Here is a 15,890-nt window from a genome sequence, read left to right as displayed (position 1 = left end):
TCGAAGTTTGCCAAATGGATCAATTAGAACATGGGAGAAAATGACCAAATATTTCTTGATAAATATTTCTCCTCCGCTTAGACGGGCAAGTTTAGAAGAGAAATCCATAACTTCTGCTAGAAAGAGAATGAAACTGTTTTTAAAAGCATGGGAGAGGTTTAACGAGATAGTTAGAAGGTGTCAACATAGCAAAATTGAACTATGGATGCAACTCCCGGATTTTTGGGATAGATTGACACCGGCCTCGCATAGAACATGGAGTAATGCACGTGGAGGCCCTTTTATGAAGAAGACTCCAGAGGAGATAGTTACAATTCTTGATGAGTTATCCGAAGATGCTAATCAGTGGCCCTCTGGGAGTGTGGAAAGAAGAAAATCAACTGGTGTTCACTAAGTTGATCCTACTACATATGTGCAAGTACAACTTGATGTTATGGCTAAAGAAATATGAAAGCTAATTGTAGCTTCGATGCAAAATGTACACCACGCAGCTTGTGATATATGTGGAAGAGGACACCCTACTCATGAGTGTCAAGCCTCAACTGAGGAAGTGAATGTTGTAGGAAACTAAATTTTAATGTAATGGGTCAGAGGCACCCCAGATTTTCATGGAGTTCACCTGGGGGTACTACAAATGCATGGCAACAAAACAACCCCAGATTTTAGTAACAAGGAGCTCTAGGTTTTCAAAATCAGCAGAGGTAGCAGTATCAGTCTCTTTAGTCGAATCAATCCAGGATGGAAGGTCTTATGAAGACCTTCATTATCAAGATAGATGAGAGGCTTGATGCCCACGATGCAGCTATCAAAGAATTGGGTACATCTTTTTGAAGCCTAGAAAAATAGGTTGGGTACTTAGCTACTCTAATGTCTGAGAGAGCCCCAAGAACACTTCTGGCTGATACAGAAAAAATCCCAAAGAAACAGTAAATGCTATAACTTTGAGAAGCGAGCAAGAGTTGAAAGATCTTACCCAATCCAAAAATATATGAGACATGAAAAAGAAAGAGGGGAGCAGCTGATGAATGGTGAGCAAGCATATGCATGCGCTGCCTTTTCCCTAAAAGTTAAGTACAGAAAAGCTGGACAAGCAGTTTGAAAGATTTCTAGATGTGCTGGAACAAGTTCATGTAAACCTACCATTCACAGAAATGCTCTCACAAATGCCGGCTTATGCCAAGTTCTTGAAGGAGATCCAGACAAAGAAGAGAAAAATAGAAGAGACCTCAGTGGTCAATCTCACAGAGCATTACAATGCAATATTGCAAGACAAACTCCCACAAAAGTGTGGAGATCCAGGGAGTTTTACCATACCTTGCTCTTTAGGCACTACTAATTTTGATAAGTCTCTATGTGATTCTGGTGCCTCAATTAATCTAATGCCTTTATCTATTTACAGGAAACTGGAGAAGGAGATTGGAGAGATAAGGTCTGCACCAATATCTTTGCAGTTGGCATACCAAACGACTCTAATACCTGAGGGAGTAGTTGAAGATGTCTTAGTTCAGGTAGATAAGTTTATATTTCCTGTAGATTTTATAGTGATAAAGATGGAGGAAAACAAGGAGGCCCCCCTCATCCTAGGAAGACCACTCCTAGCAACGGGTAGAGTAATATTAGATATACATGAGAGAAACCTCATGCTTAGAGTGGGTGAGGAGACTGTGACTTTTGAGATGAATGTAGAAACGGGCGTGAAAGAGACGGTTGCAGTGAGTGAGAAGGATAAGTGTGGACGAGTGCAAAACACACACTTAAATTGTGCTCGCTAGTCAAAAATAATATAGTATAATATCGTGTCCACATGGATTGGATTTAAATAGTATTCTTGTAGCTTATAGCTTGATTTTTATCTAGGAGGATCAATAGTTGAGATTTATGTGGTTAATACTAAAATTAATTAAGAATCTAAAGCTATTGACTAATGACAATCGCAACAAAGGTAAGCAAGGAAATTATCAATGAAATAGGATAGGGTTTTGACAAAATAAGTGCAAGACAATTGTTCGGGATCTAACTCTAGATAATTCACTTCTAATGTTCAAGTGAGTCTCTCGAATTCACTCTATTATTAGTTCAAACATTCAGCAAAACCCTTTCTCTCGATTAAGTCTTAACCTCACGAGATGAACCAATTTAAGCACTGTGAAGATATGCAAGAATGCGTAGTGGATCGCTCTTTAGGAAAACCTCTTTCGATTATTCTCCTAATTAGGTTTAATCAATAATTCAACTAGCCTCTTTCGATTACTTAGAAGAATCTATGAACTCAACCAACAATATAATGCAAAGATATCACAAGTTATGCCTCTTTCGATTACAAGAACAAGTGAATATAGATGCAACAATTAAATCTTCCAAAAACGATTCAAATACATAAAAATAAAGTTATAATCCACAAACAATCATCAATACACCAAATCCATCAAAACCTCAAAAAGATCTACTTCATAGACATAGAGAAGTTCTTCACAAATGTAACTAAAGTATAGAAAAACATAAATTCAATCCAAAGCCGGATCTTGAGGGAGGAAGGAATGATGAAATCCTTGTGCTTGTGTTCTTCCAACTCCTCCTTTTCCTCCTTGGCCTCCTTAGGTCTAGATTATATCAAAAAGTCCGAAAATGGTATTTTTCCTATGTATTTAAGCCACCTCCCAATAAACCCCAGACGAAAATACCTCTTTTTAGCTGAAATGGGAACATACTTTAACATTTTTACACTACCGTGCCGCATGCGACGCGCTTGTTGCAATTTCCCGAACAAATTGCAAATAACTTTCTATGCATATATTACACAGCTGCGCCGCCCCATGTGGCGCGACAATGTAATTTTCTTTAGAGTAATTCGTTTCTCCAAATTTTGACATCCGGACGTGGTCCTTGACCCCCAAACCCGATCCCGATTTAATCCCTTGGGCTTCTACTCATACTTCAAAGTTCCAATTAGCTCGAATTTGCTCCACAACATTTAAATAATTTGAAATCACTCCTACATGGCATAAAACACACAATAAGTGCAACACACTACTAATTAAAGCTCAACATAAGTAAAGTGCAGTGAATAGAGTGAAATAAGCTACTAAAATACGGAATTATAATCTACCATCAACACCCCACACTTAAACCATTGCTCATCCTCGAGAAATCAAATTACACTTCACATAGACACGACCTTTTTAAATAATTATCCTAACTTATCACACTAAGAATAATCAAAACATATTAAGCACAATACTGTAATATCCTTGCCTCAAGATTTGACTCAAAAGCATCACGCATTTTTCACAACCTGCTTACTTACTCCAATACAGAGGTCAATGACATTACCTTTACTTCATGAATCTAGTGCCCTCACACAACAATAGAGAGTAGTTCCACACACAATAAAATTCAAGAACACATAGGAACTCAGGATAGAAAGAATTAACTCACTCTCAGAAATGAAATTCATACGCTATAAACAATGTACCATACGCTTGCCCATAGTGTAATACTCTACTAATTGAGCTCATTCAGTCAAGGATCAAGTAGGACTTTATTTGGTTGTAATGTAAGTTGCGGGACAGGTAGGATACATTTGGATATATTGACTACATCTCCCTAAGCACTTTAATACATATAATTGACCGTTCAAAATCCCACACTTTTGTCAAACCATAACTCCACCCTTACTTCAATATACATTAACTCCCAACTTCTTAAAGCATAATTACATCAAGAGTTACCACTATCATGGAATATTTTACACAATCATACAATTAACTTTTCTTTTCTTTTCTTATTCAATTCAAGTGGCTCATACTTCTTCAAAACAATGCACCTTTCTCCTAATTCAATGGTTCCACTCAAAAGCCAAACCAACACCCCACACTTTAACTTTTACAAAGTTCATAACAATTTCAAGTGCTCATGAGAGGTAAAAAGGTTCAAATAGATGGTCAATTCAAACAAATATACAAGGCTTGTAATGTGATTGCCAAAGAAACAGGATTACAGTCTCAACGGAGTTTACTAAGATACATAACAATTGGGTGGATATAACTGGCTCAACAAAAAAATGCATATATCACTTCCAAGACTAAATAAAACTACTATTTCACTTTGCAAACACACGGGGCAGGTTCTAGACATCAAATACAATGCACGGAATACACAAAATCTCACACACATGGCACATAACTCACTCATGATCGGAATCATCAAGACACTCTAATCAAAGTAGTTAAGCAAAGTTAAGATCAAATAATTTAAGGTGCTTTTACAAGAGTCAAATACTGAGCATAAGCGTCACAACTAAAGCACTTACTATTCTCAAGGTATAATGCAATCAAGAGATATTGCTTTCACTTCAAATCATAGCACAATGTTTCCTACTCCTAAAAAAATAAAAACTAACTACACTCGGTTCAAACAAAACCCTTGAACAAGAACTGCGGTACAAATAAAAACCAAGGGAAATTATTATACTACCTAACGAAAATAATATTTTTTTTTGACTTTAAAAATATCAATAAAAAGAAACGAAAACAAAACACATTTACATATTTACACATTTACATCCTCACCCCACACTTTAAATTGTGGCATGTCCCCATGGCACACAAATAAAAAGCGAGAGGTAAAAAAAACTCCCTTGGACTTCTTTTTTCGTTTCCGAGAACTTGTGGACTCCTCCCCGAATTCTGAATTCATTTTTTGTTTTCGCTTCTTGGGATTCTATATGGAGCTCATCAGGCCAAAGTCATTTAGGGATATTTGAAAGACCCGCTCTTTTCTTTCTTTCTTGGTCTCATTTTGAGCGGTGGATTGTTCTTGTAGGATTAACTTCAACATATTTCTGTATTCATTCACAAGATCAATCCCTGCATATTCATGTAAATCTCCAAAAATAAAATCCACATGAACAAGGTTAGAATAAGAAATTGAAGAAGAAAGGTCATGTGAGTACTCCTCTGGTAAGTCCAATACCATTTGTTCTTCTACTAAAAGTTGCAATTGTGGGTAGATGGATGGGGGTTTGAACTCTTAGTGTATTGCTTCATGATTAACCAAAGCCTTATTTTCAATCATTTCAGTTGAAACATAGTCCTCTTGCAGAGTGGAAAACTCTCTCTGTAGATGTACATCATCTCGTGTAGGCTCATTCTCATCGGGTATCTCCTCCATATATTCACCATCACAATGCAATGAGATTTATGAAAGTGTACTTATTATTTGACTCACTTGCATTGTTAGGTTGTTAATGGCTTCATCATCTTGTGTAAATCTCTTTTCCACCTTATTTATGAAATTATACATAAGCTCTTCGAAACTACTATTCTTCTCTTGAGGTGGTTGTCTCACTTTGCTTTCATTCCAGTTATAATAAGTGTATTCATCTCAACCAGAGTCAAAATTGTACCCATATAAATCCTCATACCTGTATGGACTAGAGACAAAGTGTGAGTGTTCAAAAGATGAACCATAGGAAGAATACCTACCTGCTTGACAATCAACCTATAGATGATTTCCACCGCATTTAAAACACATAGCAGACCGCTGCCAATGTTCAGCTGCTAACTCTTCAACCGTTTTCTTAGGCTGGTTGTGCTCCATCTTCACATCATTTAGAGTTCAATAACAAGAATATGCCCTTCAAGATTTCTTCAACAAAAATAATCTCGAAGAGAAGTTAACCAAACAAAACTTAAAAATAAATGAAAAAATTAGAAGCTAATTCCTGAATTAGCACTACAAACTACTTCAAAAACCATAGATTGCCAATCCCCGGCAACGACGCCAAAATTTGATGAGCGCAAAATACACACTTAAATTGTGCTCGCTAGTCAAAGATAGTATAGTATAATCGTGTCCACATGGATTGGATTTAAATAGTATTTTTGTAGCTTATAGCTTGATTTTTATCTAGGAGGATCAATAGTTGAGATTTATGTGGTTAATACTAAAATTAATTAAGAATCTAAAGCTATTGACTAATGACAATCGCAACAAAGGTAAGCAAGGAAATTATCAATGAAAGAGGATAGGGTTTTGACAAAATAAGTGCAAGACAATTGTTCGGGATCTAACTCTAGATAATTCACTTCTAATGTTCAAGTGAGTCTCTCAAATTCACTCTATTATTAGTTCAAACATTCAGCAAAACCCCCTCTCTCGATTAAGTCTTAACCTCACGAGATGAACCAATTTAATCACTATGAAGATATGCAAGAATGCGTAGTGGATCGGTCTTTAGGAAAACCTCTTTCGATTATTCTCCTAACTAGATTTAATCAATGATTCAACTAGCCTCTTTCGATTACTTAGAAGAGTCTATGAACACAACCAACAATATAATGCAAAGATATCACAAGTTATGCCTCTTTCGATTACAAGAACAAGTGAATATAGATGCAATAATTAAATCTTCCAAAAATAATTCAAATACATAAAAATAGAGTTATAATCCACAAACAATCATCAATACACCAAATCCATCAAAACCCCAAAAGGATCTACTCCATAGACATGGAGAAGTTCTTGACAAATGTAACCTTGTGCTTGTGTTCTTCCAACTCCTCTTTTGCCTCCTTAGGTCGAAATTGTATCAAAAGTCCGAAAATGGTGTTTTTCCTATGTATTTAAGCCACCCCCCAATAAACCCCGGACAAAAATACCCTTTTTAGCGGAAATGGGAACATACTCTAACATTTTTGCACTACCGCACCGCATGCTGCGCCGCATGCGACGCGCTTGTGGCAATTTCCAGAACAAATTGTAAATAACTTTATGTGCATATATTACACAGCCGTCGTTCCCCATGCGGCGCATCAATGTAGTTTTCTTAGAGTAATTCGTTTTTCTAAATTTTGACATCTGGACGTGGTTCTTGACCCCCGAACGCGATCCCGGTTTAATTCCTTAGGCTTCTACTTAGACTTCAAAGCTCCAATTAGCTCAAAATTTCTCCGCAATATCTAAATAACTCAGAATCACTCCTACACGACATAAAACACACAATAAGTGCAAAACACTACTAATTAAAACTCAACATAAGTAAAGTACAGTGAATTAAAGTGCAATAAGCGACTAAAATACGGTATTATCGTCTACCATCAGCTGCCTTTTACCCAAAAGCTAAGTAAAGAAAAGTTGGACAAGCAGTTCGAGAGATATCCAGATGTGCTGAAACAGGTTCATATAAACCTACCATTCACAGAAGTGCTCTCACAAATGCCGGCTTATGCCAAGTTCTTGAAGAAGATCCTGACAAAGAAGAGGAAAATAGAAGAGACCTCAGTGGTCAGGCTCACAGAGCATTGCGGTGCAATATTGCAAAATAAACTCCCACAAAAGTGTGAAGATCCAAGGAGTTTTACCATACATTGCTCTTTAGGCACTACTAATTTTGATAAGTCTCTATGTGATTCCGGTGCCTTAATTAATATAATGCCTTTATTTATTTATAGGAAATTGGAGAAGGAGATTGGAGAGATAAGGTCTACACCAATATCTTTGCAGCTTGCAGACCAAACGACTCTAATACCCGAGGGAGTAGTTGAACATGTCTTAGTTCGGGTATACAAGTTTATATTTCCTGTAGATTTTATAGTGGTAAAGATGGAGGAGAACAAGGAGATCCCCCTCATCCTAGGCAGACCATTCCTAGCAATGGGTAGAGCAATATTAGATATACATGAGAGAAAACCCATGCTTAGAGTGGGTGAGGAGACTGTGACTTTTGAGATGAATGTAGAAACAAGCATGAAAGAGAAGGTTGCAGTGAGTGAGAAAGATAAGTGTGGGGTATACCCCAAGAAAGCTGAGAAAAAGCTATTTGCATGGATGTGTGTACTAGTTCGGGCACGAACGCTAGAGCCCAACTTCGACTCAAACCCCGACTAGATGTTCAGGGAAGTCTCTTTACCTCTTGCTTTTTATTTGTGTGTCATAGAGACATGTCACGATTTAAAGTGTGGGGTGGAGATGTATATATGTATATAATGTATAGATGTATATGTGTTCTTGTGTAATTCATTTGATTGGAAATTTTGATAATTTTGACTTTTTCCGACGATGGATTTCCTCGGTTGTCTTCTTGAGGGATTTAAGTTGAAAAAAATCCCCCTTGGTTTTCTTTTGCCACGGTTCTTTTCCAAGGATTTTGTTTGAACCAGGTGTAGTTAGTTTTAATTTTTTTTAGGAGCATGAGATATTGTGCTATGATTTGAAATGAAAGCAATATCTCTTAAATATATTATGCCTTGAGAATAATAAGTGTTTTAGTTGTGACGTTTAGGCTCAGTTTTTTACTTTTGTATAAGCACACCTTAAATTGTATGATCTTAACTTTGCTTAACTACTTTGACTAGATTGTCTTGATGAGTCCGATTCTAAGTGAGTTATGTGTCATGTGTGTGTGAGGTTTTGGGTATTTTGTGCATTGCATTTGATGTCTAGAACTTGCCTCGTGTGTTTGCAAAGCGAAATAGTAGTTTTATTCAGTCTTGGAAGTGATATAGGCATTTCTTTGTTGAGCCAGTTATATGTTGTTACCCACCTAATTCTTATCCTAGTTTACCCCTTTGAGCCTGTAATCTTGTTTCTTTGGCAACCATATTACAAGTCTTACCCAATTGTTTGAATTGACTATCTATTTGAACCTTCTTATATCTCACGAGCACTTGAAATTGTTATGAACTTTGTAAAAGTTAAAGTGTAGGGCGTTGGTTTGGCTTTTGAGTGGAACTATTGAAATAATGAGAAATGTGCATTATTTGAAGAAAGTAAGAGCCACTTGAATTGAAAAAGAAAGAAACAAAATAATAAGTGTATGATTGTGAAAATATTCCTTGATAGTGGTAACTCTTGATGTAATTGTACTTAAATAAGTAGGGAGTTAATGTATATTGATGTGAAAGTGGAGTTATAGTTTTACATAAGTGTGAGTTTTGAACAATGAAATGTATGTATTAAAGTGCTTAGGGAGGTGTAGTCACTCTTATGTCTAAATGTATCTTACCTGTCCTGCAGCCTATAGTACAATCAATTAAATTCCTACTTGATCCTTGACTGAATGATTCAATTAGTAGAGTAGTACACTACGGGAAAGCCTATGGTGCATATTTTGTGGCATATGAATATTGTTTCTGAGAGTGAGTGAATTCTTTCTATCTTGAGTTCCTAATTGTTCTTAAATTTTATTGTGTGTGGAACTACTCTCCATTGTTGTGTGAGGGCACTTGATTCATGAAAGAAAGGTAATGTTTGGCCTCTTGTTATAGTAAGCGAGCGAGTTGTGAATAATGCGTGGTACTTTTGAGTAAAATGTTGAGGCTAGGATGTTACACTATTGTGCTTAATCTATTTTAAAAATTCTTGGTATGATGAGTTATGAGAGTTGTATAATAGGGTCTTGTCTATATAAAGTGTAGTTTGATTGCTCGAGGACGAGCAACAGCTTAAGTGTGGGGTATTGATGGTAAGCTATAATTGCATGTTTTAGTCGCTTATTGCACTCTAATTTACTGTACTTTAATTGAGTTTGAGCTTTAATTGCTAGTGTTTTGCACTAATTATGTGTTTTATAAATTGTAGGAGTAATTCCGAGCTATGTAGATTTTATGGAATGAATTCAAGCTATTCTGGAGCTCTGAAGTCTGAGTAAAAACCCCAAGGATATAGTTGGGATCGTGTTCGGGGATCAACGTATAATAGTGCACTTAACGAGAGAAACGAAGCATTGAGCAGGAGGCCACCCAGGTGCGCGATCGCGCACTCGACACGCAAGTAGAGCAGTACACTAGTCAAGGTGTGCAGCCATATGCGCGAGCACACCTCTAGGTGCGCGGCCGCGCATGTTCAACTCCGGAAACTCCTCCCAGGCCTATTTTTGTAATTTCGGAGATGACTCTTTTGGATCAATATGAAGCCCGGCTTGCCTAAAAATAGGGTATCTGAACTTTTATGGGAGAATTTTGGATCTAGAGTGGCTAAATAGGAATTGGAAGAACACAAGCACAAGGAATCCATTATTCCATTCCTAACTCAAGATCCGGGTTTAGATTGAATTTATATTTTTCTATACTTTACTTCCAATTGTAAAGAACTTCTCCATATCTATGGAGTAGATCCTTTTGGGTTTTGACTAGATTTTGTGTGTTGATGGTTGTTTGTGGATCATAACTCTATTTTTATGTATTTGAATCATTTGTGGAAGATTTAATTATTTCATCTATATTCACTTGTTCTTGTAATCGAAAGAGGTATAACTTGTGATAACGTTGCATTATATTATTGGTTGAGTTCATAGATTCTTCTAAATAATCGAAAGATGATAGTTGAATTAAAGATTAAACCTAGTTAGAAAAATAATCGATAGAGGTTTTCCTAAAGACCGATCTACTACGCATTCTTGCATATCCTCACAGTGCTTAAATTGGTTCATCTCGTGAGGTTAAGACTTAATTGAGAGAGGAGTTCTTGCTGAACGTTTGAACTAATAATAGAGTTAATTCAAAAGACTCACTTGATCATTGAAAGTGAATTATTTAGAATTAGATCCCAAATAATTATCTTGCACCTATCTTGTCAAGACCCTATTTTCTCCCACTATAACCTTAATTGCTTAATCCTTGTTTCGATAGTCACTAGTCAATAGCTGTAGATTTTAGATTTCTAGTTAAATTTTATTATTAATCATATAAATCTCAGCGGTTGATCCTCCTGGATAGCAATTAAGCTAGAAATTACGAGAATACTATTTAACTCCAATCCCCGTGGACACGATATTATACTATACTATCTTTGACTAGCTATCACAATTTAAGTGTGTGTTTTGCGCTCATCAACCACTAACTGGGAGTCGCATTTGATTTCTATGACCTCGGAATCTAGTCCCTGGGCCAATCTGAGCTCTGTAATCAAAGCTTCATACTCCGCTTCATTGTTAGTAAGAGGAATCGTTCTTACGGTCAGCCTTAAGGTTTTTCCCGAAGGCGTGGTTAATACTATGCCGAGCCTAGACCCTTTTAAATTGGAATCTTCGTCCGTAAATAGGGTCCAAACTCCTGATATCGATTATGATGCAATCACTGCTTCTTTGGTAGCCAAAGGTAACAATCGGCCACAAAGTCGGCCAAAACTCGTGACTTAATCGCAGTCCTAGGTTTATATTCTATGTCAAATTCACTCATTTCAACGGCCCATTTGGCCAGCCTACCCGAAAGCTCGGCTTTATGAAGGATATTCCGAAGGGGAAAGGTGGTCACCACTGTTGACGGTCAATTTTGTCCCTCATTTTTAAAATTTATTTATTTATACTTAATAATTTGCAATAAATATTTTCAAAGTATTTTCCAATAATGAATACCTATTTCTACAAATTAATTCAGTATTAGTTTCAAAATTAATTATTTGATATTAGTATTATGTAATTACAAATTATATTCACTATTTTAGGATTATTAAAATAATTTCTATATGTAAGTTTTATAATTAATTCAATAAATTACTTCTTAAAATAGTTTATTAACTTACTATTTTAATAATTCAAAATTAATGTCCTAGTGAGGTATTTTTACAAATAATCAATTAATTACAATAATTAGTAATATTTAACAATTATAATTTTTACTACATTTTATTGAAATAATAAAGTTTATTTAAATTAATTTCAAAAGGGATAAAGACTAAAAGGCTACAATTGCAATTCCTTAGCTAATTACAAAGTGACTACCATTTAAATGATTTCTAGCCTAAATACAAGGCCCAATCCGAAATAACCCAGTCCAAACACCCATCTCATTTGCCACCTTGGTGATCTCTGACACCCTCTCTTAGCCAAAGAGAGCGCGCCATGTCAATTTCTTGATCAATGGCCCACGATTTTCACTCCATTTCTCTTTAATTACTAAGCACTAAGTTCATTTAATCCTAACCGTTGGATTATAGGAATCCAACGGATACCGAAATTCCACCCCAAAAATCTTTAATCCCTGATTTATCAGGGTCATTGATCTAGATCTTTCCTTACCTCTTTAATCTAGAGACCAAACAGTTTAACCCTAGCAATCCTAATTCATTTACATCTTCACAACTGCCTCCCATTTCCCCTTTCTCTCTTCTGTCTTTCATCTCTCCAGCCTCCATGAGTCACACGACCTTGCACAAATCCGTACAACGTCAATAAATCTAACATGAATCTATCCTTTATGTCTTCCCCAACCGCGAATCTCGCCGATTTTATCCCCATTTCATCACACAAATTCGAAATCCCCAAAGCTTAACCCTAGACTCAAAGATGAAAGCTCAAATCACCTGAGTTCTGCTATGATCTTTCAAATCGAAGCCTTAAATCACCTCTTTCCTCTTTAAGTCTGTGAATCCTGCTGTAAATTCCTTTTTCAATTACAAAATTCAAACCACTGAATCCTGAAAACCCTAGACCCAAAGACGCAACATCAAATCTTTGATGTTACTTCATGCTTTGTCAAATCGGAGCATGCATGGAGTTCCTTCTCAGAGTTCATCATGAGGATTCGATGTCCAGAGGTCATACTCGGTAACCTCTGGACAATAGAGTTTAACAGATGGTCCTCTGCCTTCAACGATTCAATCTCCCTTCTCAAGTAAATATCTTCACTATGTTTCCCTGCGTTCTTTCAAATTCACTCAATCTTGCTATCATCATCAATTTGTCGTCACTTTCCCCTATTATTTTGAATTCTCTGAACCCTAGAGCCTTAATGGCACTATAAATAGAAGCCTTTAATATTCTCATCTACCATAACCTAACACTGAAGAAATGATCACCTAACATCACGAACCAACTATCTAATACTGAAGAGAAACACACACACAAACATTGAGAGGTTTAGGATTCCAAGCCTTAGGTTTCTTAATTATTTTCTTTTCTTTTTGCTGAGTACTATCGTTGGTCTAAATTTGAGGTTTCTGGGGTTTTAAGAAACTGAAAAGAGCTCTCGTTTGGTTTGTTGCTCTCAAAAGCCCAGCACCTCTCCCATTCTTCTGTTTTGTTCATTTCTTTGAATGATACAAGTATGCTAAGTTAGGTTCTATATATTACAGTTGTTCTATGGTGTTTAATATGTTAATATTGGTGCTTTATTGGTTTAATGACTACTTGTGATTAGGTGTTTTGGTATGAGTCTTTAAACGATGGTTGATTAAACTATATAATTGATTCTTGCGGATCTTATTTCCTGAAAGCCTACATGTTTAAGTTGTTATATGTTCATGTTCACATGAACCTTATAGCTTTTATTGGCATGCAATAACTTTTATTCTTGCATGGTGCATCTATATAACTTATGAGTTTTTGAAGTTGAACTTATATTCTGATAATTATGATAGAATGAATCTGAAGGTGTTAAGTTTATGTCCTCTATCCTTTAAACCTTGAGTAGGAACTCTAAGTGTTTATATGCTATCCTCCCTACTTATGTCTGTTAGACTGTTTCTAAGCTGCTATTATGGTATTTCATTTGTTTAGTTGCTTGTGTTTCTATTTAACCTAAACTTGTTTGAACTAAACTTCTCCTTTCTTCTCCTAGTAATCCTATTGTACACACATGTTAAACCTATGTCATCTTTCATCATAATGTGATCATAATTCCGTTCCTTTCTCTTTGTTATAAAGACTGATAATTGGTTAGACTGAACTTAACTGTTTTCTTAATTAGCCAACACCCTCGGCAACATGCTTATTTGGTATCATATCTCCTATCTCTCATCTTTAAGATCATCATGCATCTTTGAAAAACGGGCATGCATTTTATCTTTTAAAGGACCTAGTTACTCTACCTAACTAAGAAATAACTTGTAAAAAAGGAAGCATTGATCATCTTTGTATCCATGTATTATTAACTTAGTATTAAGTTTTGAGTTAAACTTATCCTGATGCAATGCACATCCCTTATCTATAACTTTTGCTTAATCCAACTCTTAAAATGTGTAAGGTTTCCCCTGTCTGCATAAGGTCATTACTGACCCGAGATGTTTAAGTAGCTAATTAACTACTCCATGTTCTTACTTATTTCCCGATTTTATATCCTGTCCAGAACTGCCCTAGACTTTGCTCTCTTGATAACTTTAGAACCAAGTTTAATCCCTAGCCCTCATAAAGATCATTGCTGATTGTAATGACCCGAACGGTCATTTTAGGAATTAGCACTCTGTTCGGCAACTTAAGGTCTCGAGAATTTTCGTAATATATATTATGACTTGCGTGTGTGATCGAGATTAGTTTTCAGATGATTCAGTATTTAATTGAAAGAATAATTCTTATTTTTGAAGCTTAAATGAAAAGAGTTAACCAGAATTTGGCTTTTGTGTAGACGACTTCGAAACGGCCATTTGATGATTTTAATAGCTTCGTATTGTGATTTTGGACTTAGGCGTATGTCCAGATTTGGAGGTCCGTAGGGTAATTTGATGCATTTTGGCGGAAGTTGAAAAAGTTAAAGTTTTGAAAGGCTGAGAGGTTTAACTATGAGTTGACTTTGGTGATATCGGGGTCAGAATGCGATTCCGAGAGTTGGATTAGCTATGTTATGTCATTTGGAACTAGCATGCAAAATTTGGCATCATCCCAAGTTGATTTGATATGTTTCGGCGCGGGTTTTAGAAGTTAGAAGATTTGGAAATTTATAAGTTCGATCGTGGTGTGATTTATAGTTTCTACGTTGTTTGATGTGATTTGAGACCTCGAGCGGGTTCGTCTTATGTTATAGGACTTGTTGGTATATTCGTACGGGGTACCGAGGGGCTCGGATGAGCTACGGACGAGCTTCAGATCAATTGGAGCATTTTTGGGTGAGACTAGTTTGGGCTGAGTTCTGGTGTGGTTTCACCTGCAGACCCCTAGGCGCAAGTGCGTTGATCATAGGTGCGTAGGAGAAGGGGCGCAGATGTAGAACAAGGCTGGAAGGCGAGGATCGCAGAAGCTGATGTTTTGGGCACACCTGCGCAATCGCAGGTGCTGTGTAACGACAGGCAGTGAATGACATATTTTTTGTAATGGGTTGTGTACTTAATGCCGTAGAATATTTCTCATTAAATGTTATCGAGTGGCGGACATTTACTTCATCTTTATGAGTATCATTCTCTCTGGTATCAGACGGGATCGTTGCCTTCGGATTCAACTATCTTCTGTATTCAGCTACATGTGTCACTTTCATATGCGATCATTTAATATAAACATATTTTATCCTATACGGTCCTATTTTCTCTGGTCAAAGCCATTTGGGATCCGAATGGTCACAAGCGTCTAATAGTTACCTTCCCTAACCAGCAGATCCTGAGATATTCGAAATTCTCCATTAACACCCAACAATTACGCCATAGCTAAGCGTAATGGATGGAATTTGTACTTATTTTTCATATAATGGACATAACATATGAGACTCTTTTCCCACAATTGTATCCTATACTCTGATTCTAAGCTGCATACAATGCGTTCTACTGAAATTCTATCTAATTTTATGTTCATTTGAGCACTCTACGTTGTTTTTGATTATCAATCTACTAGGAAAAAAATCATATTTCTCTCAATCTTTATTTAGTTTGATTAATTGTTCAACTTATCAATCTCATTGCTTTATTTTTACTATATTCAAATCAACAAAGATTCAACTTTCTTGTTGAATTGCTTGTGGCCTAAATTTCACAAATTTAATTCTTTGGCCTATCAAACGAATTTTGGTTAAACACTTACAAACATATTTAACATCCAATTAATTAAAAATACATGTTTTTGATCCATTTGTGTAAGAATTATGTTACATTTAAACTAGATTCAAAATTATATTATCTGACAACATAAAGTAAAAGTACAACCAAAACTAACATATGGGTAATTCAATAGTGTAAATGTAAAAATCAAATAT

At 36.1% G+C, this 15,890-nt stretch overlaps 1 protein-coding gene across 1 annotated transcript; it reads left to right on the top strand.

Annotated features, from left to right (window-relative positions):
- Positions 1 to 738: 738 nt before the first annotated feature.
- On the top strand, positions 739 to 1,772 carry LOC138900370 (uncharacterized). The gene is made up of 3 exons (XM_070187108.1): positions 739 to 817; positions 1,078 to 1,285; positions 1,400 to 1,772. The coding sequence occupies exons 1-3, from the start codon at positions 739 to 741 to the stop codon at positions 1,770 to 1,772; spliced, it is 660 nt and encodes a 219-aa protein (XP_070043209.1).
- Positions 1,773 to 15,890: the final 14,118 nt, after the last annotated feature.

The sequence above is a fragment of the Nicotiana tomentosiformis genome, chromosome 10 (assembly GCF_000390325.3).
Source record: "Nicotiana tomentosiformis chromosome 10, ASM39032v3, whole genome shotgun sequence".
Lineage (NCBI taxonomy): Eukaryota > Viridiplantae > Streptophyta > Magnoliopsida > Solanales > Solanaceae > Nicotiana > Nicotiana tomentosiformis.
This window is presented reverse-complemented; position numbering and strand designations above follow the sequence as displayed.